Source organism: Medicago truncatula, chromosome 4 (genome assembly GCF_003473485.1).
Source record: "Medicago truncatula cultivar Jemalong A17 chromosome 4, MtrunA17r5.0-ANR, whole genome shotgun sequence".
NCBI classification, from domain to species: Eukaryota; Viridiplantae; Streptophyta; class Magnoliopsida; order Fabales; family Fabaceae; genus Medicago; species Medicago truncatula.
This window is the reverse complement of record NC_053045.1, coordinates 56611758-56637266: the sequence shown is the minus strand read 5'-3', so window position 1 is coordinate 56637266 and position 25509 is coordinate 56611758. Positions and strand designations below refer to the sequence as shown.

Sequence of the window (25509 nt, the reverse complement as noted above, 5' to 3'; positions counted from 1 at the left end):
ACGCACAAAAGCCACAACAACTGGAGGAAAGATCGACAAGCCTTCATACGACCTAAGTAATGAGTAAACTGAAAGAAATGCTCATGAAGGGTTGATGGATCCACGCCTGAAACACCCAACCAGGATCGGACCATCGGCCACAACGACGCATAATAGTCACACTGTAAAAAGAGATGGGATGTCGTCTCACCCTGACCACAAGCAGCTGAACAAATGACTGCCTCGATAGAAAGAACGCTGCGATTCAATAAATTTGATTTTGTAGGCAACCTGTCACGAAGAAGTCTCCAAGCTAGAATAGATACCTTCAAAGACACCTTTTTTATGCCATATAAGGTTGTACAGAGGCACCACAATCGCTGTATCCTGAGAAGTTAGACGCTGATAGCTGGAGCTCACTGTATAACCTTCCGCAATGTCAGGTAGCCAGTGCCACTGATCTGAAATAGTAGGCTGCAAAACAACACTGTCAAGAAAAGTCCTACACTCTACTACCAACTCCTCCTCCCACGCCCAGAATCTTCTCCTCCACCTTCACGCAACTCCATCAGCCCCCTTACCCAAGTGAGAGAGAGTGGCGACCGAGCACGACTTATTTAAGAATAATTCAAATAAGCGGCTAAACCGCACACATAAAGGAGTCTCACCTAACCACCTATCATACCAAAAGAAAGTATTTACTCCATCTTAAACTTTAATTTATTGTCATCTTTCGTTAATAAAATTAGAGAAATATTAATAATTGTTCCTAAGAAAAACAAATTAGAAAGATAACATTGAGAATTGTGAAAAAGTGAGTATTTAACATTTTAAAAGAGTTGTTATTTTCAATAAAAGTTTTATATTTTTATTATTTTTAATTATAGTTTTATGGGTCTTGTTAACCAGTAGTCTAAGGACAATGGTTAACCATTAATAAAAACTTTGTCTTGAAAATACAAGTCTTTATTTTTTTCTTATCAATGATTATACCACTTTTCGATACAAACTTATTTATTTTAATACTTTAATCAATGTTCCAAAAACAATGGTTAACATTTCCTAAATTTTATATATTTAACATTTTTAACTAAACTTTAAGGATACTAGTTAATCCTACCTTTTTTTTCTTCATGTGAGTAAAGTAAAATAAATGGAGACATCCATATTTTGAAGAGGGAAAACAAACAAAAAAATGGATCGGATATATCTCATTAGTAGTTGTGTAGACTTTTATGGAATGTGCTAGAGAAGTCGCAATTCTTCTCATGATTTACTTTTCTTAATTTCAATTTTTAAAATCTATATAATATGCAAATATATCAACCTTTGACATATTTTTAAAATCCACAATTTTTCATTTATCGATTCAGTATTGAAATTTTGCTGTTGGGCTCTTTGAAACAAAAAATAAGGCATAAACATTGCACGCAATAAATCAAAATCCAATGTAAATTCTGGATGATTCTGCAAGCAGAAATAAATTAGCCATCGTAAATTCTGGATGATTCTGCAAGCAGAAATAAATTAGCCATCAATTTCAGTCTCAGAAATAGAGAGAAGTTGCTTGGACCCACCGCCACGTTTGTCATATTCCGGTGACAAAAATCATCGCCGTTGTCGGCCCCACATGTCATGAGTCTTAATTTTATTTTTACTCGTCCCTTAATATTTTATAAATATGTTTTTAATTATTTTTCAAATACTTGTACGTAAAAAAAAAAAAACAAACAGTGTAATGAATTTAATCTAGATCTTCTTAAAATACTAATGTATAAAAAAACAGTGTAATGAATTTAATCTAGATCTTAAAAAAATATTTGTATAATTTTTTTTGGTACATAATTTGTATAACTTTTTTTTTATTAGGATAATTTGTATAACTTTAACATATACGTTATGGATGATCAAGCAAACGCTCCCATGTCCATTTACATAGTCTCAATACAAAAAAACGTCCAAATCCAACATTTGGGCCACTTACTCGCAACACACCTCTCTAGACGAGGGAGGTGCTCGTAGCACATGAGAGACCGGTTCGAACAACTATCAACGTCTCTTAAACGTGCTTGCGAATTCTCTTTCGACAATTACAATTCTCACGAATCCGTAACTGTCGAACTCCAAGTGTGCCCTACTAATGGGACCTGCACATCCACACTATATAAAGGGGACTCTGAGCAGTCTCCAATGTTAGATTCTCTCTACTCCGCAAATACACACACCTCCCCGCCGTTCCAACCACAACAATCACATACAACCACCGTCAAACGCAACGCCTGTAATCACCATCTGATCTGATACGATCAATATAATTTATTTATTTTTTTAATTTGCGTAACTGTTTTTAGATTATCAAATATTTTAGAACTCTATATCAAACATTGTATTACTTGAGAATAATGATTGTATAAAATATTCTTATCAATTGTTGGTGTAAATGTAAAAAGAAGTGTTGGTATTTTATAATGAAAAAGATATTGATATAATTATCATTATGATATATGCAAAGTTGATATATTAAGGGATATGTATTATTAAATTGAGTATACAATTAAGAAAAATGTTGTCTTAATTATACTTTTGATCATCCTATCTTGCCACACGTAGAGAAATGGTCTATTTTAAAATTAAGGGCTTGTTTGATTGAGTTTTCATTTTTAGTTTTTGAAAACTATTTTTAAATCAATTTTACGAAACTGTTTTTAAGATGAAAGTTAAAGAAAATTACGTTTGGCAAATTGATTTTTAAAAACAGTTTTAGGATTGAGAAAATGAGAAAATCTCATAATTACTCAATTGCCATTAATGAAAAATGGCTTCATGTCCGCCTTTTTCTTGTTTTCAAAACCAAAATTAAAAAGCAAAACTACTTTGAGCTGTTTTGTTTTTATAATTCACAAAACTATAAAACACAAACCAGTTTTTAAAATTACTTTTTTAAAACAAGTCTACCAAACAACTTTTTTAGTTTTTCACTTTTTAAAAATTAAAAACTGTTTTTAAAAAGTGAATCAAATAGGCCCTAAACTTTTTACTTTCTCAATTTTCACATTCATTGTAGTTTTAATCCCACACATATATTTTATCCCAAAAAAGTGTTTTCTAGCCTAAAAAAAATGGTGATTTTGGTGTACTAGTGTTTTCTTTTCAAATTCATTTTCCGGCAATAAAGCACAATTTTTTGAACTATAAAAACCTGTGTAAGAAAAGTCTAGGCCGGGAAAAATTGTAAAAAAGAAGTGCATTTAATAGAAGGATAATTTTATGAAGAAAATAAACATTGGTGATTATAATTTTTTTTTTACAAGATTTTTTAGTGATCATAATTCAATCGAAGATTTTTATTCATTATTAAACGTCTGTAAAGTTCCGTGAGCTTATCTCAATTGCTAAAGACAATACATGATATATACAAGGTTCGTGGTTCGACTTCCGACCACAAAAAAAAAACGCTTGTGAAAACTTAATATCTATAGAGAAATGATATTTGAACAACCACTTTTTAACAACTTTATCTCTCATACACACATTGTTCTTCTACATTCTCTCTATTTTTTTGATTTTTATACCACTATCTAAATTTTTCTTTGTATAAAGTGGTTATCCAACAAGTTGTTACATTCTCCTTAATTTTAATTATTATGATGATGATAAAATGACTTAACTGCCCTCGTTCCTCCCACTATATAATAAAACAAAACCCATACCACTTCATTTCATATATTCTGTAATTTCATTCTTGCTGCTCTGTTCTTGTCATAACAAAAGATAAAAAGCTGTAAATTATAAGCAAATAACTAAACATGTTGGGTGTGTTCAGCAGCTCCGTCGTATCCCCGCCAGACGAGCTAGTTGCAGCTGGCAGCCGAACACCGTCACCAAAGACGACGGCGACGGCACTGTTGAAGCGTTTCTCTGAGAGCAACGGTGGTTCAACAGTGTCAGTTGAAGTCGGAGATAAAGTCCGGTTTGCATATACACATCAGAACGAGTCGTCGTTACAACCCAGGTAATTGAACACTATCGATCACACTGAACTAAACGACGTCGTTGGGTTCAATATCAATGCTTGTTGATTACTGAACTTACTTTTTTAATTGACCAAAAAAAGAAAGTTCATAAATATCTGATGACATGATCCTAAACGCTACGTGTATATCTAGAAGTTGTGTTTGTTTCGTAGGTTGTCATGATTTCAGATCCTGCTTTTTTGGTGTTGTTAAGAATCTGGCTTATGTGGCCAATTTTGCATACCAAAAGATAATATTGTTTTGAATAAAGCTTAGCAGCTAGATTTTTCTTTTAAGTACCTTAGTTAAAATTCACATTTTTTAAGTTGAATAAGACGAGTGTTTGAGGTTCAAATTCAGTCCTTAATATAATAATGCATGTCCATGCCAACTGAGTTATATTATGCTCAAAGACAAATTTATCTGTTTTTAGAGAAATGATATTTGTACACCATTTTGCGATAATTTATTGACAAATTTCTCTCTCATGCTTACATTATATTTTTATTATCTCTCTTCATTTTTTTTTTCTCTCTATTATTTTTAACTAATAAAAAGTGAGAAAAAAGAAATTATCATAAAAGTTATCTCAAATAATTCTTCAAATATTAAGTGAAAAAGTAGAATGTTTAGTTTCAACTTCAATTCTTACGTATTACTCCATAATACATTTTTTCGTTGATTGAGCTATATGGAGATAAAACAAAATCAAACCGTCAATTTTTTTTTGGTGAGACGAGAGAAATTCCTGTAAGAAAAAGTAAAGAGAGAGAAATTGTTAATTCCCAAACTTTCGATACAAATTTCAAATCTATATATAGAGCGTATCCAATAAGAACCAATATCTAATGTAAGAAACGAGAACTATTAATTACAATCATTCAATATATTGAACGGTTAAGATTAATTTTTTTTAATAAATATCGCATGGTCTTTTCTGCACATTATAATCTGCTTCGCGTTATTTTCCTGATTAAACCGGTGAAAGGTGTTTTACTATATGGAGAAGGCGGCGGTCAAACCATTCATGGCAGAGCTGATTAACAAGACTTTTGCGATTAAATTTGAGAAAACAAATTGGAACATACACATGTACTTTTCATCAAAGGCCACATGGAATTGGAAAAAAAATTGCTTCCACGATGTAATTGGAAAAAGAAAACACTTTTGCGATTGAATTGGAGGTACTTTTTATCAAAACTTAAAACCCTTGTAAAAAAAAAAAAAACATAACATCAGATCCATGGAATTGAAATTGTCTTGATGGATGTAGGTGATAGAGTGCCCATAACCCACGCCATGTCTTATTGAAATTTTTTAATCTCAGCCGTTTAATATATCTAATGATTGTAATTAATAGTTCTCGTTCCTCATAATAGATATTGGTTTTCACTGGATACTTTCCCTATATATATAATTTAATTCTTATTTTTTTCTGTATTTTTTCACTTATGTGGTTTTGTCCAAATTTTGTGATCATACAATAGTTTCTCAATTGGTTGGATAGGTTTATTAACTTTTTTTTTAGTTGGATTGGTAAATTGTTTATTTTTTTTACTAAGGGTAGCTAAACTTCATTTCTACACTTTCAATAAGCTTTTACTTTTTTTTTTGGCTTAATACATTTTTAGTTATATAATTTAAAAATAATCAAAATTAAGTTGAGCACATTTAATTTTAATTTACTTTCTAAGAATTAACACAGTTTTTATTTTAAATATAATCAAAACTACAGTACTTTTTAAGAATTTTATTTTACGTTTTTTATACAAGTTATTTTACGTTGATTGCTTATAGTATAATCTAAACAACATCAACTTTAACTTTTTTTGTGTCAATTTTACTTTCTAAAAATAGAACTTATACAATTTTGTCAAAAAACAGAATTTTTAGAATTAATAGTAGTAAATGTCATTTTTTTTTTCACCGTGTCCTTTTTAGGCAGCACCCTATTTTTAGTAGTTTCTTTATCATCTTATTGAATGGAAAATGGCAGAATGTTTGGTGTAAAAGATGAGATATTCTGCATGTTTGAGGGAGCTCTAGACAATTTAGGGAGATTAAGGCAACAATATGGACTAGCCAAGTCAGCTAATGAAGTTGTTTTGGTGATTGAGGCTTACAAAGCTTTACGTGACAGAGCACCTTATCCTCCCAATCACGTTGTTGGTCATCTCAGTGGCACTTTTGCTTTCATACTTTTTGACAAATCCACTTCTACTCTTTTTGTGGCCTCTGTAAGCACTAATCTTAAACTAAGTTTTCAAGGTTTCTTGTTTAAATTTCTTTCCACATTTTGCTTAGTGTATTATTTTTTTTGACAGGATCAATTTGGTAAGGTACCACTATTTTGGGGAATAACTGCTGATGGATATGCAGCATTTGCTGATGATGCCGAATTGCTTAAAAGTGCTTGTGGAAAGTCACTTGCTTCTTTCCCTCAAGGTACAATAACTTCTTCTATCATGGAAATTAGTCCATTTGAGTCAAAACTTGCTTCAGCTCGACTTTATTTGATAAGAATTTGTCCTGCTCGGACTCAAGTTTGACATGAACATTATTTTTCTACTCAAGTTTGAATCAATTCAAGCCCACTAACTGCTCCATCAGTTCGACTTGTTTATTAGATTAATTGTACGTTGTATCGAGTTCAATGAACTACTTGTTGAATCATGTTTTGAACTGATTCTGTGTTGGTTTGATTCATTGTTTGTGAAATCTGTCTGTAAGCGTGCATGACACTTTAAATTAGAAAGAGTAATCCGGTGCTATAATATTTTTTATCTGAATCGAATTTGGTACTCCGCGTTTTATAACACTCGCACACATGCACCAACCAATTGTGTCTACCTTGGATGATGTTTGAGAAAGGGTTGGATTCATAGAAGTTTAGTATTTAGTACAAGGATATTCTCAGCTCTGTTTCATTTTTGACACTGTTGGTCTTTAATTCGACAGGATGTTTCTACTCAACTGCTGTTGGAGGATTGATGTGCTATGAGAATCCTAAAAATAAAATTACTGCAGTGCCTGCTAATGAAGAGGATTTCTGGGGTGCAACCTTCAAGGTAAAAAAATGAGACCATAAATCAAATGCAACCAAGATTATTATAATTAAATTTCCCTTGGGTAACAAATAATATCAGTGATACATCTATACTGATAGTACTTATTTAATTTGTGGTTAATGTTGTTCTATCTTAATGAATTTGACTTCTAAATATTAAGTTACTGATTTTCAGGTTGAAGGGGCAACAGTTCTTGCAGCCAGAGAGTAGACCTTTTTATGAGTGAATGCTTTCTAAAGGGGCTATGTAATTAAATGGCTTAATGATGAGTGAAGCAAAGTGGTAGAAGTGTAACCTTGTTCATTAGAGCTATAATTTACTATTTCTATCCATGTATAGTTGTGTTTTTTCAATCTAATCTAATAATAATGATGATTGTGGTTCTCTATTGTCCTTATTATTTATTCTCTATTGAGTTTCACAAATAAGCAAACATATGCGATGGTTGGGTGCCTTTAGCATTGGTCCGGTACACCAAAAAGTCTCACATTATTTAGGAATCGAATATAAGGTAGTTTATAAACAACACAATGGTAAGTGGGTAACTTATAAAAAATACACTCCTCAATCCACTTAAGACGTCTTTTACAAAGAACAAAGCCAAAAGTGTTTCGCACATACCTCAAAATGGACAATAATTCGGAATTAGGCTTGAGGTTGGAACAACCATAAATCTTCAACCAAAGTTATCTCAGGATAAACTTTGTTTTACAAACTTTGAATAGAATATTCATCATTCATATCATAACAAACAAACGAACATGTTGTAAACATTCGGTTTTTAACTCAAAATCTGCAAGAACCTGGATTTGAATCTCGTTGCCTATTAGGTTCAAGAAAGAGAGCAAAGGATATATTCAAAATACTTCATCTTCTTTAATCATTGATAATGTTTTACAAAAGTCTCTTCTGGAGAAGAAGCCCCAAAAGAATCGCACTGTACATTTCAATTCAACATACACAAGTCTTGTATTAGTCAAAGTTTTAGATTTTTCCATGCCAACTCGTGCCTACCAAGCTAATTCAAGTTAAAAATCAATTTGACCAAAAAAATTATATCTTCTACCCTATTCTCTACACATCTAATGTTACGTGTAACTTTAAGTTTCTTCACAGATATTAAAAATATTAGGAATAAATAAAAGATTAATATTAGATGTGTGGGTTACTTGACTTCACAACGAAACATATAAAGTAAATGACACTTTCAAGTTTCAACAGGTCCTACAAATTTGAAAAATAGATACTAAATTGAGTTGGAGACATCTTAATTACAAACGAAAATTTATGTATTTCCTGAAAAGGAAAAACGTATTAAATTTTCCTCAACAAATTTCATATAGCAGTCAAATTTGAGCAGTTACTTTTTTGAGTAGTTCCTTCTTTTTTTTTCTTTTTCTTGTTGAGGAAATTTGAGTAGTTCCTTGTAAAGTTTAAAAAATTTTAAAATGGGAGCTATCAGCATTTCGGGTTTTGTATTTACATTGGACCATCCCACGGTGGGAGGGGTGGAGGGTCGTGGTTGGGGAATCGATGGAGGGGCGTAGGAGTGGAGACGTCGATTGTTTGCGTGGAAGGAGGAGTTTGTGAGGAAATGTTCTCTGTTGTTGCATAACATTGTTTTGCAGGATACTATTCATGACACTTGGCGGTGGATGTTAGACCCAACCCATGGTTACACGGTGCGAGGAGCCTACCACTTTATTACCACCAGGGGCGACATGGTGGACATGTTTCTTATCGATGATGTGTGGCACAAGCATGTCCCTCCGAAGGTGTCTCTGTTGGTGTGGCGCATTCTTCGTAACCGTATACCTACTAAAGACAACCTGGTGGTGCACGGTGTTCTCCCTTCTACGGATATATCGTGTGCGCTAGGTTGTGACTCCATTGAATCGGTAACACATCTTTTTCTTCAATGTACTCTTTCGGCTGATCTTTGGGCTCTTGGTTGGAATTGGCTGGGCATCTCTTTTGTGCATGCTGGTGAGCTTCGACAACATTTTATTTAGTTCACTAGGATGGCTGGAATGCCAATCTATTCTCATTTATTCTTCAGGATTATTTGGGTGCTTTGGAAGGAAAGAAACAACCGGGTATTTCAAAATACGGGTTCCACTTCTTTTGTTCTCATTGAAAAAGTAAAGCTTAATTCTTTCCTTTGGCTGAAATCTAAACAGACTGCTTTTGATTACGCTTACCACGACTGGTGGAAACACCCCATCCCGTGTATGGGTGTTATTATGTAATTTTTTTTGGGTTTGAGAGGTGCTCTATCTGACTATCTTGATTTGAGCACCATAACTTTGTAAATATTTCTCGGTGTTCCTCCTTTTGCACACCTTGTGCGGGTGGTAACATCGTTAATCTCGTAATATATCTCATTTTGATTTGTTAAAAAAAAAACATTGGACCATCCCACATTAGACATTTATAATACTCTTATTTTGTACTTTTTTCTATCAGTTTGAAATTGATAGTAAGTTTTTTTTTTTAGGTTGGTGTTAATAATGTGTGATTTTTTGTATTGTTGGAATTTTGTTAGAAGTAATCCAACATGATCATTTTTAAACTATAGGGGCAAATTTGAAATCTCAAAAAAGTTGAGACCAATTTTCAAATTATTAAAAGATAGGGACCAATTTTAAATTTAAAAAAATTCTAGGGATCAATTGATTTTTTTTGAAAATTTACAAGGATCAATTTGCAAAATTAAAAAAATCAATAGCGCTGTAAATTTTTTAAGGAACCAAACCAACTACATAAATTGAATGAAGATAAATATTATGAACACTCTCTTTCTAACATTCTATTTAACATTGTCCATAACAATCTTCTTTGAATGAATTCTAAAAATCAAATTAGTATTCCCTCCCATTTTATAGAGTATGAAAGAAATTTCAATGTGAAATTGACAATTTCTTTCTTTTTAGTTTTGATAAAACACTTCATAATACCCACTCATTTTGAAAATTCTCCAAGTTTGCAACCCAAACAAAAAAATTCACTCAAAAGAATTTAAATTATTTTCTAAAATTTCAACACCTCAGAAATTCTGAAACCAAACACACTAATGAGAGTTGCAATAACTATAGCTAAAGTTTATTTATTGCTGACATCAACATACATGTACATTTATCACAAGTCAATTCCAAAATTTTACATGTAAATATAAAATCATAGCTTGTTTGGTATGGGGCCTATATAGGCAACACGTACACACATAATCATTTGTCTAATATCACAAGTTTAAGACTTAAGAGTCTTGAGACAATTGAACTCATCCTTAAACAGTACAATGATTTCAAATCATTTTGCTATCTTCCTTGTCTTCCTCTTTCTCACATCTCACTCATTTGCAGCAGACACAACTTCTTGGATCAAAGCTGGTTATTACTATTCAGGCAGTGAAATTTCAGCTTCTGACATAAAATCCAATCTTTTCACACACCTTTTATGTGCTTTTGCTTTTATAAACTCCACAAACTACAATATCTTTATTAACTCATCTGAAGAACACAAATTCTCCACCTTTACCAATACAGTAAAGCTTCAAAATCCATCTGTTACAACTCTTCTTTCAATCTACACCAAAACAGAAAACTCTTCAGTTTTTTCCTCACTGATAAACCAATCTTCTAACAGGAAATCTTTCATTGATTCTTCCATCAAAACAGCAAGAAACTATGGGTTTCAAGGCATAGACTTTCGTGGAGTTAAGCCAAAGCAAGGCAATGAACTTGCAAATTTGGCAACCCTTTTGAAGGAATTGCGAATAGCGATAACTTCTGAAGCAAGAAACACTAAAAAACCAGAGTTAGTTTTGGTGATGGCAGGTTATTATCTTAAAGCTTCAGATTCCTTTAGTTATCCTTTTGAATCAATGCAGAAGAATTTGGATTGGGTTCATTTTGTTGCATATGATTACTATCTTCCTAAAAAGGACAATTTTACGGGTTTCCACGCGGCTTTGTATGGTTCATCTGGTTGGGAAAATACTGATTCAGGTATTAAAGAGTGGAGAAAAAGAGGATTTTCTTCTCACAAACTTGTAATTGGTTTGCCTTATCATGGATTTGCTTGGACACTTGTGAAACCAGGTGAAGGTGGTGTTGGTAAACCAACTTCTGGTCCTGCTATTACAAAGGATGGTTCAATGGCTTATAAGTTGATAAAAAGTTATATTAGAAGCTTTGGTGACGGAGTAGTTTCATGTTATAATGATACTTTTGTGGTGAATTATTTTACTGTTGCATCCACTACTTGGGTTAATTTTGATGATGTGAAAGCTATTAAAGTAAAAGTATCTTATGCAAAGAAAAATGGATTACTTGGTTACAATGTTTTCCAAGTTGGGAATGATGACAATTGGATCCTTTCAAAGGCAGGTAACTTTTTCTATCCTCTCAGTTCCCTTTGCTTTTTTTTTCAATTCAAAATATTTGACTTGTAATTATGACTTAATTGATTGATTTTTAAATGCTAAAGATATGTTGGGTATGACTTGTAGATACTAGTACTGTTGATTGTAATCTTCTAACCCGGACAAATATTTAAATATGTTCAGAATTCGATGAGAAAACACACCAATAACAAATTTGATGCGTGGAACAAGCGATAATCAAGCAACTAAAACAAAGTGAATGGAACAATTATAAACACAAGCCAAAAGTAGAAAACAACATCAAGAGAAAAGGAAGAGAAAACACAAAATAATTTGTTGACCCAGTTCAGTCCAAATTGACCTAGTCTGGGGGAGAGAGCAGCCATCCGTTTCACTATATGATGAGTAACGTTACAAAAGAGATATCAATGGGTTACAAGAATAAGTCTCCCGCCTAATTCTACCCAAAGCCCCAATCTCTTCCCGTAACCAAGAGACTCAATCCTAATAGTGTTTCCCAAGGTGAATCAACCCTCAAACCCTAGTGTTTGTTCCAAAGAGATAAACTCTATACAAACCCTAGTTTTGTTGTTGCCATTCTAAACCCTTGTTTCAGCCCCCTCTATCTCAAAGTTTACTCTGATACAAGGTCTATATTTATAGTAAAAGTATCGCTTAAAATTTGGAACAAATCTGCACCCAAAAATACGTTTCTGTTATTCGCTGCCAGCGCACCATTGTGCCACATTGTGACCCCATCGTGCCACGAAAAATCCAGTGACTTGCCTCAAAACTGAAACCTCCAATCGTGCCACGTTGCTCAGCCATCGTGCCACGATTTCTGCAGGACCTGATTTTAAGTTAACTCTCACAAAATACAAGTTACACTCCGTAGACCCTAAGCTTGATTAATGGAGAAATACTGCTGTAGCACTAGTCTAAGAGGTAGGCACAATTAGCCGAACTACGTGATAAACATTGTGTGTTATTTGTCTGTGTTTTTCATATGTTTTTACTTTTGAACCGGGTTCTTGTTCTAACAAGACCCTTCTCTACCCTTGTTCCCTAGTCAAATTTTAAGTTAAATACCAGGTTTTTGAAAGACCATTTTAATAAAGACTAATTAGTTGAGGTAGACACACCATTTTATCAATATATTGGTGTTGTAATTATGGATTAACATTAGTATCACTTTCTTTCAGCTCAAGAAGTAGATGAAGATCATCATAACAGAAGGTTGCTGATAACTGTGCTGCTTACTACTCTGGCTGCTGCCATTATCTTGGGAGTAATATTTTGTTACTACCACCAAGGTAAGGATATGATTAACCTTCACCCTAGAGTGATAAACTTAATATAAAATAAATTAAAGAGATTGAGTTGTGTACAATTTTCCCTATTTAAGTTTTTATTTATCTCAAACTCCTTTGTTAGGAACAATGACCACTGCATTTACAAGAATGATATACAAAATGAGGATATATTTATCAGCAGCTGAAGAAGATCTCAATGGAAATGGTTCTGATTTAATAGTATTTAATTATCTCACAATTAAAGTGGCAACAGATAACTTCTCAAAAGAAAATAAGCTTGGAGAGGGTGGATTTGGTGTAGTGTACAAGGTAACATATGAAAATACATCTGTTGGTGAAATATTTCATGAAATAGAAACTGTGAAATGTAAATTGAAGATTAGAAAAGTTCACAATTACTGTGATAACTGGTAAGGATAGCAATGATGTATTCTTTAATATGAATTTCTAGGCACTAAATTGTTGACATATTTTAATATCTCGTTAGCGAAAACTTTATTAGCCACATCATATCCTGCACTCTATCAGATGCATGAATCAGAACTACAGCTCATGCATCTTCTAGTCACTTACCATTGACCCAGATGAAATTTTGCATCAAAGAACGACTATTTATTTGATACCTAATAAATTTTCATAGTCAGAGCCTTGACACTCATTCAACGAAGGAGGTTGCTTGCTCTTAAATCCCAAGACTATAGTATCTTAATTTCAGTAGATACAGAGTTGTTAGTTATGCCATGTGTAACACCGACACTAAAAATTGAAGGCACCTTTTTAGTTCAAACGACTCTGACACATGTTGCATTTAACATTTCTATTTTTTAAAATTGTTTTCGGTGTCTATGCGTCAGTGATCACTGCTCCGTAGGTAATAGGTTATGTTTGCTGTTATCTATTGATTAGTTGATTACTAGGAATTTCCTCTTCAACTATGAAAACATATCATAAACAACTTTAAGCTCAGCGCAAGAAAAGACTAAATATTTATAGACCGTAAATATCAACCATTATATGGTATTCTGTTACATCCATGCCACAAATTGAGAGTGCAGTGGAGTAATTCTCTGATGACAATGTTATGATTTAATTTTTGCCAGGGAAAATTACGGAAGGGAGAGGAAATAGCTGTCAAAAGACTATCAGAAACCTCCAATCAAGGACTTGAAGAGTTCAAAAATGAGATCACACTTACAGCAAGACTACAACATGTGAATTTAGTTAGACTTTTGGGTTACTGCACAAAAAGGAACGAGAAGCTTCTGATCTATGAATACCTCCCAAATAAAAGCTTAGATCATTTTCTCTTTGGTCTGTTACTAATATTTTATTTGCTACTAAGCTCAATTAATGTTCAAACTGTGGTGGAACAAAAAACTAATGTTCAAAGTAGCAATAATTACAGAATGTACTGATTTGTTCAGCTATAATAGAGTTACAGTGACTAATGGTTCGGAATTGAACTTAATGCAGATCCAAGGAAATCAATTCTTCTAGATTGGCGTAAACGTGTGAATGTCATTGAAGGAATTACTCAAGGCCTTCTTTATCTCCAAGAGTACTCAAATTTTACTATAATCCACCGAGATATTAAAGCTAGTAATGTTTTGTTAGACCATGAGATGAATCCAAAGATATCAGATTTTGGTATGGCTAGAATTTTCGGGAAGTATGAACTTGAAGCAAACACAAGCAGGATAGTAGGAACATAGTAAGTAAATCATAATCAGTAATGTGTTATCTTTGTTCCCTCGATGTCTCTAATCACTTGAATCGGCCTTTGTACTTTGTAGTGGGTATGTACCTCCGGAGTATGTCAAAAAAGGCATATACTCACCCAAGTACGACGTTTATAGTTTTGGAGTTCTTCTCTTGCAAATCATAAGTGGAAAGAGGACTTCACATTATTACGGCACACATGAAAATATGAATCTTTTGGAATACGTAAGTTATCTATCTGTTTTAAGAGAAGTCTTTTTCTAATGTCACGTGAAATAATTTTACACTTCTGTTTTCTGTAACTTTTTTACCACATTTGTGCATCTTGCACAAGATCTTTACTAATTTTCTTGATGCTGAAACACATCATCAATTTTCTATTTCATTTTTCAGGCTTATGAGCTCTGGATAGAAGGGAGAGGCATGGAGTTTTTTGACCCTTCATTGGATGATTCAACGTCACATTGTAAAATCATGAGATGCATGCAGGTAGCTCTTTTGTGTGTTCAAGAGAACTCATCAGACAGACCTTCCATGTTAGAAGTTGATTCATTGCTCAAGAATGAAGGTGCATATGTTGGTACTCCAAATGTGCCCGCTTTTTCGATGAAAAAACATGAAGATGATAAGGGAGATACATCTAACTCCGGGTTCAAATTTTCTTCAATCAATGATGTTACAATTTCTCAAATGGTACCAAGATAATTTTGTAAGAATTTTTAGATCAACTATAGAAAATTTTGAGAAACTAAAAAGTGAATTTTTTTATTGAGCTAAAAATCAATCTACCTTGAGAAAAAAAATTCCAGCTAATGACATGGGTCAGAATTTCACACCTTTATTTTCTGTTAACATCTGGGAAATCTTGCATGGAATCTTTACTAGAGACTAGAGAGTTTCAAAAAGATTATACAATAGAATATGCTGTTGAAATCCTATTGTTTAATGAATGTGAGTCTGGTAATACAAATAACACTTTTGTTGGATAGAGCTCATAGTCTTGTGTTTGTTACGATATAGACTAGGCGTGTAATGTGCATTTTTCACAAAAGATATTTTGTTTAAGCCTTTCAAAAAAATTCCAAATGCAAAAAACTCGTCTCTTTTTACTCCAATGAAAAATTACATGAATTGTTTTTAACTTTTATGGTATGGCTATCACAAAGATTCTCAAATTCTTCAAGGTACTTCTTAAGAATGAAAAATCAAGTGATTAATACACCATTTTTAATGCTAAGAATCTACTACACATGAGCATTTCTCATGGCATGCCATTCAAAGAAGCTTGCAAAGATTCCACATCTGGAAAATCCAAAAGTCCACCACACTTGATATGTCGTGGCAACAAGAGAAAGAGAAGTAGAGAACTAACCAAATAAGAAAGAGTAGAATGTTAAACTCCTTCTTTTAAGAAGGAATATCACAAGGAAAAGAAAAAGAAACCTTGGTGAAATCTGATTGAAGAAAATAAATAAGATCAGAGACTCGAGAAAAGACCGCTGATCAAGTTGAGAAAATCAACTTCAATCAATGATGTTACAATTTCTGAAATGGTACCAAGATAATGGTATGGAGCCGGACATTCTAGTGCTTAATGTCATGTCTAGTTTAACCAATGGAATAGTGTCATTTCAATTAAATGATCCATGTTTACATTATTAAAGATTGACTTGAGGGAAAGAGTTCTTCAATCAATGATGTTACAATTTCTGAAATGGTACCAAGATAATGGTATGGAGCAGGACATTCTAGTGCTTAATGTCATGTCTAGTTTAACCAATGGAATAGTGTCATTTCAATTAAATGATCCATGTTTACATTATTAAAGATTGACTTGAGGGAAAGAGTTCTTCAATCAATGATGTTACAATTTCTGAAATGGTACCAAGATAATGGTATGGAGCAGGACATTCTAGTGCTTAATGTCATGTCTAGTTTAACCAATGGAATAGTGTCATTTCAATTAAATGATCCATGTTTACATTATTAAAGATTGACTTGAGGGAAAGAGTTCTTCAATCAATGATGTTACAATTTCTGAAATGGTACCAAGATAATGGTATGGAGCAGGACATTCTAGTGCTTAATGTCATGTCTAGTTTAACCAATGGAATAGTGTCATTTCAATTAAATGATCCATGTTTACATTATTAAAGATTGACTTGAGGGAAAGAGTTCTTTAATCAATGATGTTACAATTTCTGAAATGGTACCAAGATAATGGTATGGAGCATGACATTCTAGTGCTTAATGTCATGTCTAGTTTAGGCTTGTAAGAATTTTTAGATCAAATTTTCCATGTCTAGTTTGATACACTTTTCTATTCAATTTGAAGAAGAACCAAAAAACTTGCATGTTATTTATAAATTATAGAATAAATTACACCTCCCTCATTTAAAATATATTTGAATTACACTTTTCTCTTCTTTATGTTAAAATATACACTCATTTACACTCTTATGCAAAACATATTAGAAAATAGGCTTAATTGATCATCAATTTGCTCATATTTCGTAAATTTCAACCCCCTTGAAAAGGAGATTGTTGGATAACCTTCATATAAAAACCTTCATAAAAAAATACCCCAATTTTTTTTTTCTTTTAAAAATTCATCATTTCAACTTCAACAAAGTCTAAAACACAATCAAAACTATAAATTCCTCAAGATTAAGTAGCCGTCGAACTCATGTGATTTTATACCATTCAATTCAAATCCAGTATATACATATCCCTTAAGCACTCTGAAATCCAAAATGATATAAGAACATTAGATGACATATCATTACTAATCTCTTGAACATGAAAAGAATAGTCATCAATTTAAAACGCATCAATCTCTTGAACACATAATAGAATTGAATTATAATAGGTGTTAAATTGACGAACCATTTCGCTAACACTTTGGTCGAACGAGTTGGAGCATTTCAGCAAGTCATCAACGATGATGAGATCGGAATCGAAGTATATGATTCGCTGAGCGGTGGCCGGAACTAGATCGGCGAGGTACATACGCGCGTAGTTGAGTGGTTTATCGAGTGTGCGGCGGATGGAGTATGTGAACTTTCCGCGAACAAGATTTGAATCGAAGCGGTTGATGTTAAGCTGAGGTAAGGAAAAGTTGAAATGATGATGCGACGGAGCTCTTGACGGCGGCGGTGTGGGGTTGTGACGAAGTGGAAGGCGATGTTTACTGGACAGGATGCGTGTTGGAGGACGGAGAAAACGCCGGCGATTGATCCGCGGAGGTAGGTTTTCCTTACCTATTTCGTTATTATCTTGTTGATCATTCGTTATAAATCTCCATGAAGATGATTTTGATTGTGTGATAGATGACTGTCGTGGTGTTAATTTTTAAATTGAAAGGTATAATTACGTGGTTTTTGTTGAAGTTGAAATAATGAATTTTTGAAAGAAAAAAATAATTGGATTTTTTTATGAAGATTGACAAAGGTTTTATGAAGAAGATGATGATGAATAAAATAAATTAGGTGTTGATGGTATATGTTAAATCTCATGGATTGATATAACACATGTTTTAGCATAAGAGATGAGGAGATTATAATTCAAGTTTGTCTTGAAAAATATAATAATTAATTATTTTAAAAATATAAACAAATTTTTATTGAAGCATCTTTTGTTTTTATACTTAATAATGAAGAAAGGATTGAGTATATAATAAAAGAATCCCTCAAAAGTGAAGAAAATGAAACCCATTTGGATTGATATGATGGTATAGACTTGGGATCTTGGAGTGTCCTCCTCCTCAAGGTCTCAGATTTAATTCTCTGTGATGTCAATTTGAGGGGCTTAGTTTAGCTTCTTAAAAAAAAAAAAAAAGTGAAGAAATGATCTTATATGTATCCCTAATTTTTATCATGAGAAAGTTTTGCATAGATACAAACACAACTTAAATTATTTGGGTACACAAACAATAAAGAAAAAAATTAAATGATAAATAAATCAGTTAAATATGTAACTTTTCATTTTAGTCCCTCTAAAATTTTCCTTCAACTTTTAGACTCTAAAAAGTTTTTCATCTTCACTTTTGGTCCCTTCTTTAAAGTAAACTCATATGTAGAATTCATATTTTTGAATAAAATTTTGCAGGAAAATTCATAATATTATAAGAATCTCTGCCAAAAAAATTTAGAATTTTTTAACAAAATATGAATTTAATATGAATTTTTAACACATTTCTGCATAATTTCATTAAAAAATACTAAAATTAACTTAAAAATAGGGACCAAAAGTAGTGATTGAAAATTTTATAAGGACTAAAAGATGAAGGAAAATTTTAGAGGGACTAAAACGAAAAGTTGATATATTTGTAGGAACCAAAAACATAATTAACCCTAAATAAATTAGTCACATCATTCAAGATCATTAAACCAATTTATCTTTACAAAATAAGCATTTATGTGAGTGTGCCTATACTTTTTGCATTTGGGTTTGTCCGATCAAGACTTTCTCTTTTATTAGATAGGTAAGGATCGAAAAATACTTATATAGTCACAAACACAAATATAAAGTGGTTAGGCATACATACGTACCTTAAAAAATTAAAAGAAAAAAATAATTGAATGATGTAACTAAATTCTTTATCATTTATTTTCTTCCATCCATGTTAGTGTGCCTAACCACTTTTTATTTATGTTTGTGCTCAAACAAGACTTGCTCGGTAAGGATCATCTCTTCTCTTTTTCTTTTTACAATGACTAGATAATATGGAAAGTGTCGTCTCTAAATTAGGTGACTTTAAGTGGGAACATGATACTAATAAGCGTGTGAGTCCTCCAAGAACGGAAAGATATTTATTTTCCTTAGTACTGGTCAAATTGTCCAATTGATGATTACATCCGGTCCTAAGAGTAGTTACGCACCTCCGTTCTCCACGTAGAAAGAAAGTGTGTTTGGTTTTGGCAACTCGTAATACATATACATTTGTCTCACACCACAGGGTTAAGGTTAAGGAGTCTTGACTTGAGATTCCTTAAACAATACAATACAATGTTTTCAAAACATTTTGCTATCATCATCCTTGTCTTCCTCTTTCTCACATCTTACTTAATTGCAGACACAACTTCCTGGGTTAAAGCTGGTTATTATTTTTCCAGTAATGAAATGGAAGCTTCGGAGATAAAATCAACACTTTTCACACACCTCTTATGTGCTTTTGCTTTCATAAATTCCACAGACTACAGCATCTTTATAAATGACTCTGAGTATTCTAAATTCGACTCCTTCACCACCAGAGTAAAGCTTCAAAATCCTTCTGTTACATCTCTTCTATCAATCTACACTGGAGGAGAAAATTCTTCACTTTTTAACTCGTTGATAAACCAATCTTCTTATAGAAAATCTTTCATTGATTCCTCCATCAGAACGGCAAGACGATTTGACTTTCAAGGCATAGACTTTTGTGGTGCAGGGCCAAAACAGGGCAAAGATCTTGTTAATTTCGCAACCCTTTTGAAAGAGTGGCGAATTGCAATAACTTCTGAGGCAAGAAACACTAAAAGATCAGAATTAGTGTTGGTGATGACAGGTTATTATCTTAAAGCTTCAGATTCCCTTAGTTATCCTTTTGAATCAATGCAGAAGAATTTGGATTGGGTTCATTTTGTTGCATATAATTACTATCTTCCTAAAAGGGACAGTGTCACACGTTTTCATGCACCTTTATATGGTTCATCTGGCTGGGAAAATACTGATTCAGGTATCAAAGAGTGGAGAAAAAGAGGATTTTCTTCTAACAAACTTGTAATTGGTTTGCCTTATCATGGATTTGCATGGACACTTGTGAAACCAGGTGAAGGTGGTGTTGGTAGACCAACTTCTGGTCCTGCTATTACAATGGATGGTTCAATGGCTTATAAGTTTATAAAAAGTTACATCAGAGGCTTTGGTGATGGAGTAGTTTCACGTTATAATGACACTTTTGTGGTGAATTATTTCACTGTTGAATCTACATGGGTTAATTTTGATGATGTGGAAGCTATTAAAGAAAAAGTTTCTTATGCAAAGAAAAATGGATTACTTGGTTACAGTGTGTTCCAAGTTGGGAGTGATGACAATTGGGTCCTTTCAACGGCAGGTGAATTTGTTGTACCCTCTTTGAATTGTTTTTCAATTCTAAATATTTGACCTGAAAATATGACACAATTGACTGATTCTGAAATGCTAAAGATATTTTGGTTATGACTCATAGTTACAAGTAAGGTTCATTGTAATCTTTTACATTGGACTGCAGTATTAAAATACCAGTTGTACTCTGTACACCCTAAGCTTGATTAATACAAAAATACTGCAGCCGCATTGGTCGGAGAGGTAAGTACAATTGGCCGAACTCCGTGATCAAACATTTTGTGGTATTTGTATGTTTTTTGGTATCTTCTTACTTTTGAACAAACAAGACCTTTCTCTACCCTTGATCCCTAGTCAAACTTTAGATGTTAATTTGAGTATTTTAAGTTAAATATCATGTTGTTGACCTAGATATAAAGAATAATTGGCTGAGGTGGACACATCATTATATCAATATATTGTTTAATTCTTGATTAATATTTGTATCATTTTCTTCAGCTCATGAAGTAAATAAAGATCATCATAACAGAAGGTTGCTGATAGTTGTTCTGGTTACTGCTTTGACTGCTACCTTTCTCTTGGCAATGGTATTTTTTTGCTACTACCACAAAGGTAATGAGGATATAATTAACTTTCACCCTAGAGCGATAAAATTGAATAATAAATAAAGATATTGACATGTGCACAATTTTCACTTTTTATTTATCTGACACCGTTTGGCAGGAACAGTGATAACTATTACAAGAATGGTGTACAGATTGAGGATACATTTATCAGCACCTGACGAAGATCTCAATGAAAATGGTTCTGATTTGATAGTATTTGATTATCTCACAATAAAACTTGCAACAAGTTACTTCTCAACAGAAAATAAGGTTGGAGAGGGTGGATTTGGTGCAGTGTACAAGGTAACATTTGGAAACTCCTGTTTGTGAAATATTTCATGCAAATAAAAACTGTGATATGAAAATTGAAGATTAGCAAAATTGACAATTACCGTGGTAACTTTTATTTTAGAGGAATTACTGTGGTAACTGGTAAGGATAGTAATTTCGTATTCTTTTATGAGAATTTCTATGCATTAAATAACTTGTTGAGATATTTTAATCTCGATGCATGAATCAGACCTCCATCTTATGCAGATGAAAACAATATTAATGGGCCATAAACATCAAGTATGCAAGTTCTTATGTTACATCCGAGCCATAAGTTGAGAGTATAGTAGAGTAATTCTCAGATGACAATGTTATGATTTTGTTTTTGTCAGGGGAAATTATTCAATGGAGTAGAAATAGCTGTCAAACGACTCTCAAAAACCTCAAAACAAGGACTTGAAGAGTTCAAAAATGAGATCGCACTTACAGCAAAACTACAGCATGTTAATTTAGTTAGACTTTTGGGTTACTGCACAAAAAGGAACGAGAAGCTTCTAATCTATGAATACCTCCCAAATAAAAGCTTAGACCATTTTCTCATTGGTTTGTAACATTACTTGCCCCTATTAAGTTTTCTTCTCAAAAAAAATAGGAAATTAATTTTTTATTTGCTACTAAGCTCAATTAATCTTCAAGTAGCAATAATTCCAGAATATACATTTAATTTTTAGTGACTAATAATAGTTGAGAATTGAACTTAATGCAGATCCAAGGAAATCAATTCTTCTAGATTGGAGGAGACGCGTGAATATCATTGAAGGAATAACTCAAGGCCTTCTTTATCTCCAAGAGTACTCAAATTTTACTATAATCCACCGAGATATTAAAGCTAGTAATGTTTTGTTAGACCATGAGATGAATCCTAAGATTTCAGATTTTGGTATGGCTAGAATTTTTGGAAAGTATGAACTTGAAGCAAACACAAGCAGGATCGTGGGAACGTAGTAAGTTAATCATAATTAATAGTGTATTATCTTTGTTTGTTCCCTCAATGTCTCTAATCACTTGTAACGGCTTTTGTAGTGGGTATGTACCTCCCGAGTATGTCAGAAAAGGCATATACTCACCCAAGTACGACGTTTATAGTTTTGGAGTTCTTCTCTTGCAAATCATAAGTGGAAACAAGACTTCATGTTATTACGGCCCACATGAAAATATGAACCTTTTGGAATATGTAAGCTATCTATCTCTTCTCTTTTTAGAAAAGTCTTTTCTAATGACATGTGACAAAATTTCACACATCTGTTTTTTGTACTAGTTTAACATATTTTTTCATACTATATTTTGTAAGGCATATGGGCTGTGGATGGAAGGGAGAGGTGTGGAATTTTTTGACCCTTCATTGGATGATACAGCATCAGCTTGTAAAATCATGAGATGCATGCAAGTGGCTCTTTTGTGTGTTCAAGAGAACTCAGCAGATAGACCTTCCATGTTAGAAGTTGATTCACTAATCAAGAATGAAGGTAGGCCAATTGGTACTCCCAACATGCCTGCCTTTTCAATGAACAAACATGAAGATGATAAGGGAGATACATTTAACTCTGGGTTCAATTTATATTCAATCAATGATGTTACAATTTCTCAAATGTTACCAAGATAATGGTGTCGATAAGCATATTTTAGCTCTTAATGTGATATCTAGTTTAAGTCGTGTAACACTTCTTAGATCAAACAGAGAAAATTAGGTTTAATACATGTTATTTTTTTAATGGCAATATATATATATATATATATATATATATATATATATATATATATATATATATATATATATATATATATGTAATGCTATAATACACCTAACCTTTTTTATGAAGGTGTGTATTAGCAACAAATATCTTTTTGTTTTGGACAAAAAAACCATTACTTTAAATTAGATTTAGAGGATAGAAAGATAACTTTGTTGTTGTTTTATCTCATTTCTCCATCTTCCATCAACTTCTTCTCAAACATCATCCCATCTGTGATGATTTTTTTTTTTTTTTTAATTGAAATTAAATTATATAAAAATTCTTTCATTTTGTTTGTGCAGCTGCACCACACTTTGTTTTGAAACCAAAAGCCAAAAATTGGTCAGCTTCCTCCAACTAGCTACTTCCCTCAATTGAACCACTTTGTTTTTAATCTTGTGATTTGTGACAACACATGTTTAATCTTAACCACTAGAAAATGGATCCCAGCCGTGGCACTGTTGCAGGCCAGTACATGAAATTAGATCAACAAAATTTCCAAAAATGGGTTTCTCTCAAAACGCTCAATTGAAAAAAAATTCTCGAAAAATTCTTCAATGTGAAACCCACAAAAACTCATTCTTTTATGTTTTGATATAAAAATCTAAGAGATCCCAGGAGATAGTGTTTAAGAGCAAGAAAGATAAAATGTTAATAGAAGTGATGAAATGTCTTTAAAAGACATGTATTTAATCACAATTGTAGAAAGAGGAAAGGGGTATTTTTGTCCAAAATAAAAAGGTGTTTGTTGCTAATGTACACCTTCATAAAAAAGGTTAGGTGTGTTGTAGCATTACCCTTTAGTTATATCTTTGTTAAAACACATCTTAATAAAAACTAATGTGTGTATCCTAGCAAACCCCAGAGACACATATATGTATATATAAGCTCCACACCACCTCACCGAAGTCCCCAGACCCACCCCCAACAACCCTACCAGAACCAACACAGGAAAGTTTGCGCCTCCCACTCATATAAGGAGCAGAGGCTAACAGAGATTGTTGATCAAGTTGAAAATCAACTTGAAGAGATGATTGAAAATCAAAATGAGCCTCTAAACATTCCTCTCATTGAATGTCAATTTGATAAGATCTTGATCGATTCATTGAAGTGGAAACTCCTCAAAACTCTTACGGAGATGCTTTTGATGCTCCCAAACAGGAACAAATTGAGAAAACTAATGCTGGAATACTACAAACTTCACACTAAAGTAGAGAGCAAATCTCTTGAGAAAGAAGAGGAAGAATTGAAGGAAACCTATGATTAGAGAAAAGAAGAGGAAGAAGAGGAAGACTCAGATGAAGAGAAGATAAATTCTCCAAAAGGAAAATTTGAGGAAGACAAATCATTTGAAGAAGAACTAAACAACTTGCATGTTATTTGTAAAAATTCCTAATTTTCCTCATGACTATTTTTTCAAAACATCTTTAGATCAAGTGCATGTTATTTCTGTAACACAACAAATGGTACAATTATATTACAGGTGGCATTTAGCTTGGACATGTGTAAATATTGGTCAATAATGGACCAATATTTATAACCATTGAATTATATATATACACAATAACATAATGCACCTCACACGTCTAATTATTTCCTTTGCTCTTTTCAAATTATTTTTTTACCTTCTTTTTCTTTCTATAATTCCAACATTCAATCTTCAATTGTTTTTAATAAAAACCCATCATTTTCGATCAATATTTAAAATTTAATAATTTAACATATCTTTTATATTATAATATTAAATTAATATTTACTCACAAAATTTTATTTTCATTTACTTAAACATAGCAACGAGAAAGTTTGTTTTATAAAAGATACCAACAAACAGTTAGAGAATGTATTATTTATTATTACTACTATTATTAGTCTTTTGAAAAGGATAAATAATATGACTATTCTAAAAAAACAATGAAAAAATAAATAATTGATAACGGTAACTAAATTAAACTTTTCAGGTAACATTAACATGTATTTTTTTCTTTCAAAAAAATAAAAATAACACATACCTTTTCTTATTTAAAAAAAATAGCATGTATCATTTCTCCTATTTGTAAAAAAAAATTTCTCCTTAAAAAAAAATTTGTACGCTTTGGTAAAAATAAAATCAAATAATAATATGCAGCTGTCCAACATTTACCGTAACAAATTCATAAAAAAAAAAGTGTAAACACCAACAAAAAAAATTATTGTAACAAATTTGTCAAGAAAAAAAAATTACCATAACAATATGTAATATTTTAAATTAAAATAATTATAAAGGGTAAAAATGAATTTTTTA

General features: G+C 32.4%; 3 protein-coding genes and 1 long non-coding RNA gene across 5 annotated transcripts; 3 read left to right on the top strand and 1 right to left on the bottom strand.

Annotated features, from left to right (window-relative positions):
• Positions 1–3691: 3691 nt before the first annotated feature.
• Positions 3692–7457, top strand: LOC25493989 (stem-specific protein TSJT1). Its single transcript, XM_013602697.3, has 5 exons — positions 3692–3991; positions 5989–6229; positions 6317–6437; positions 6951–7060; positions 7235–7457. The coding sequence occupies exons 1-5, from the start codon at positions 3786–3788 to the stop codon at positions 7268–7270; spliced, it is 714 nt and encodes a 237-aa protein (XP_013458151.1). The 5' UTR covers positions 3692–3785; the 3' UTR covers positions 7271–7457.
• A 2856-nt stretch (positions 7458–10313) lies between these two features.
• On the top strand, positions 10314–15364 carry LOC25493988 (cysteine-rich receptor-like protein kinase 10). The gene is made up of 7 exons (XM_013602696.3): positions 10314–11448; positions 12647–12757; positions 12879–13066; positions 13858–14068; positions 14231–14468; positions 14551–14701; positions 14870–15364. Exons 1-7 carry the CDS (start codon positions 10359–10361, stop codon positions 15179–15181), a joined length of 2301 nt encoding a protein of 766 aa, XP_013458150.1. The 5' UTR covers positions 10314–10358; the 3' UTR covers positions 15182–15364.
• A 1600-nt stretch (positions 15365–16964) lies between these two features.
• On the bottom strand, positions 16965–17504 carry LOC120580049 (uncharacterized). Its single transcript, XR_005645680.1, has 2 exons — positions 17363–17504; positions 16965–17217 (listed from the first exon to the last, which is right to left on the bottom strand). It is a non-coding gene; the product is annotated as an uncharacterized lncRNA (long non-coding RNA).
• Positions 17169–23207, top strand: LOC25493987 (cysteine-rich receptor-like protein kinase 19). Of its 2 annotated transcripts, none has more exons than XM_024782232.2 (8): positions 17169–17721; positions 19551–20570; positions 21059–21172; positions 21290–21468; positions 21828–22038; positions 22202–22439; positions 22519–22669; positions 22787–23207. In XM_024782232.2, the coding sequence occupies exons 1-8, from the start codon at positions 17676–17678 to the stop codon at positions 23096–23098; spliced, it is 2271 nt and encodes a 756-aa protein (XP_024638000.2). In that variant the 5' UTR covers positions 17169–17675; the 3' UTR covers positions 23099–23207. The 2 variants fall into 2 exon arrangements, with proteins under 2 accessions (XP_024638000.2, XP_013458149.2); XM_013602695.3 differs by having other exon boundaries at positions 17171–17721; positions 21284–21468.
• The last annotated feature ends 2302 nt before the right edge of the window (positions 23208–25509 follow it).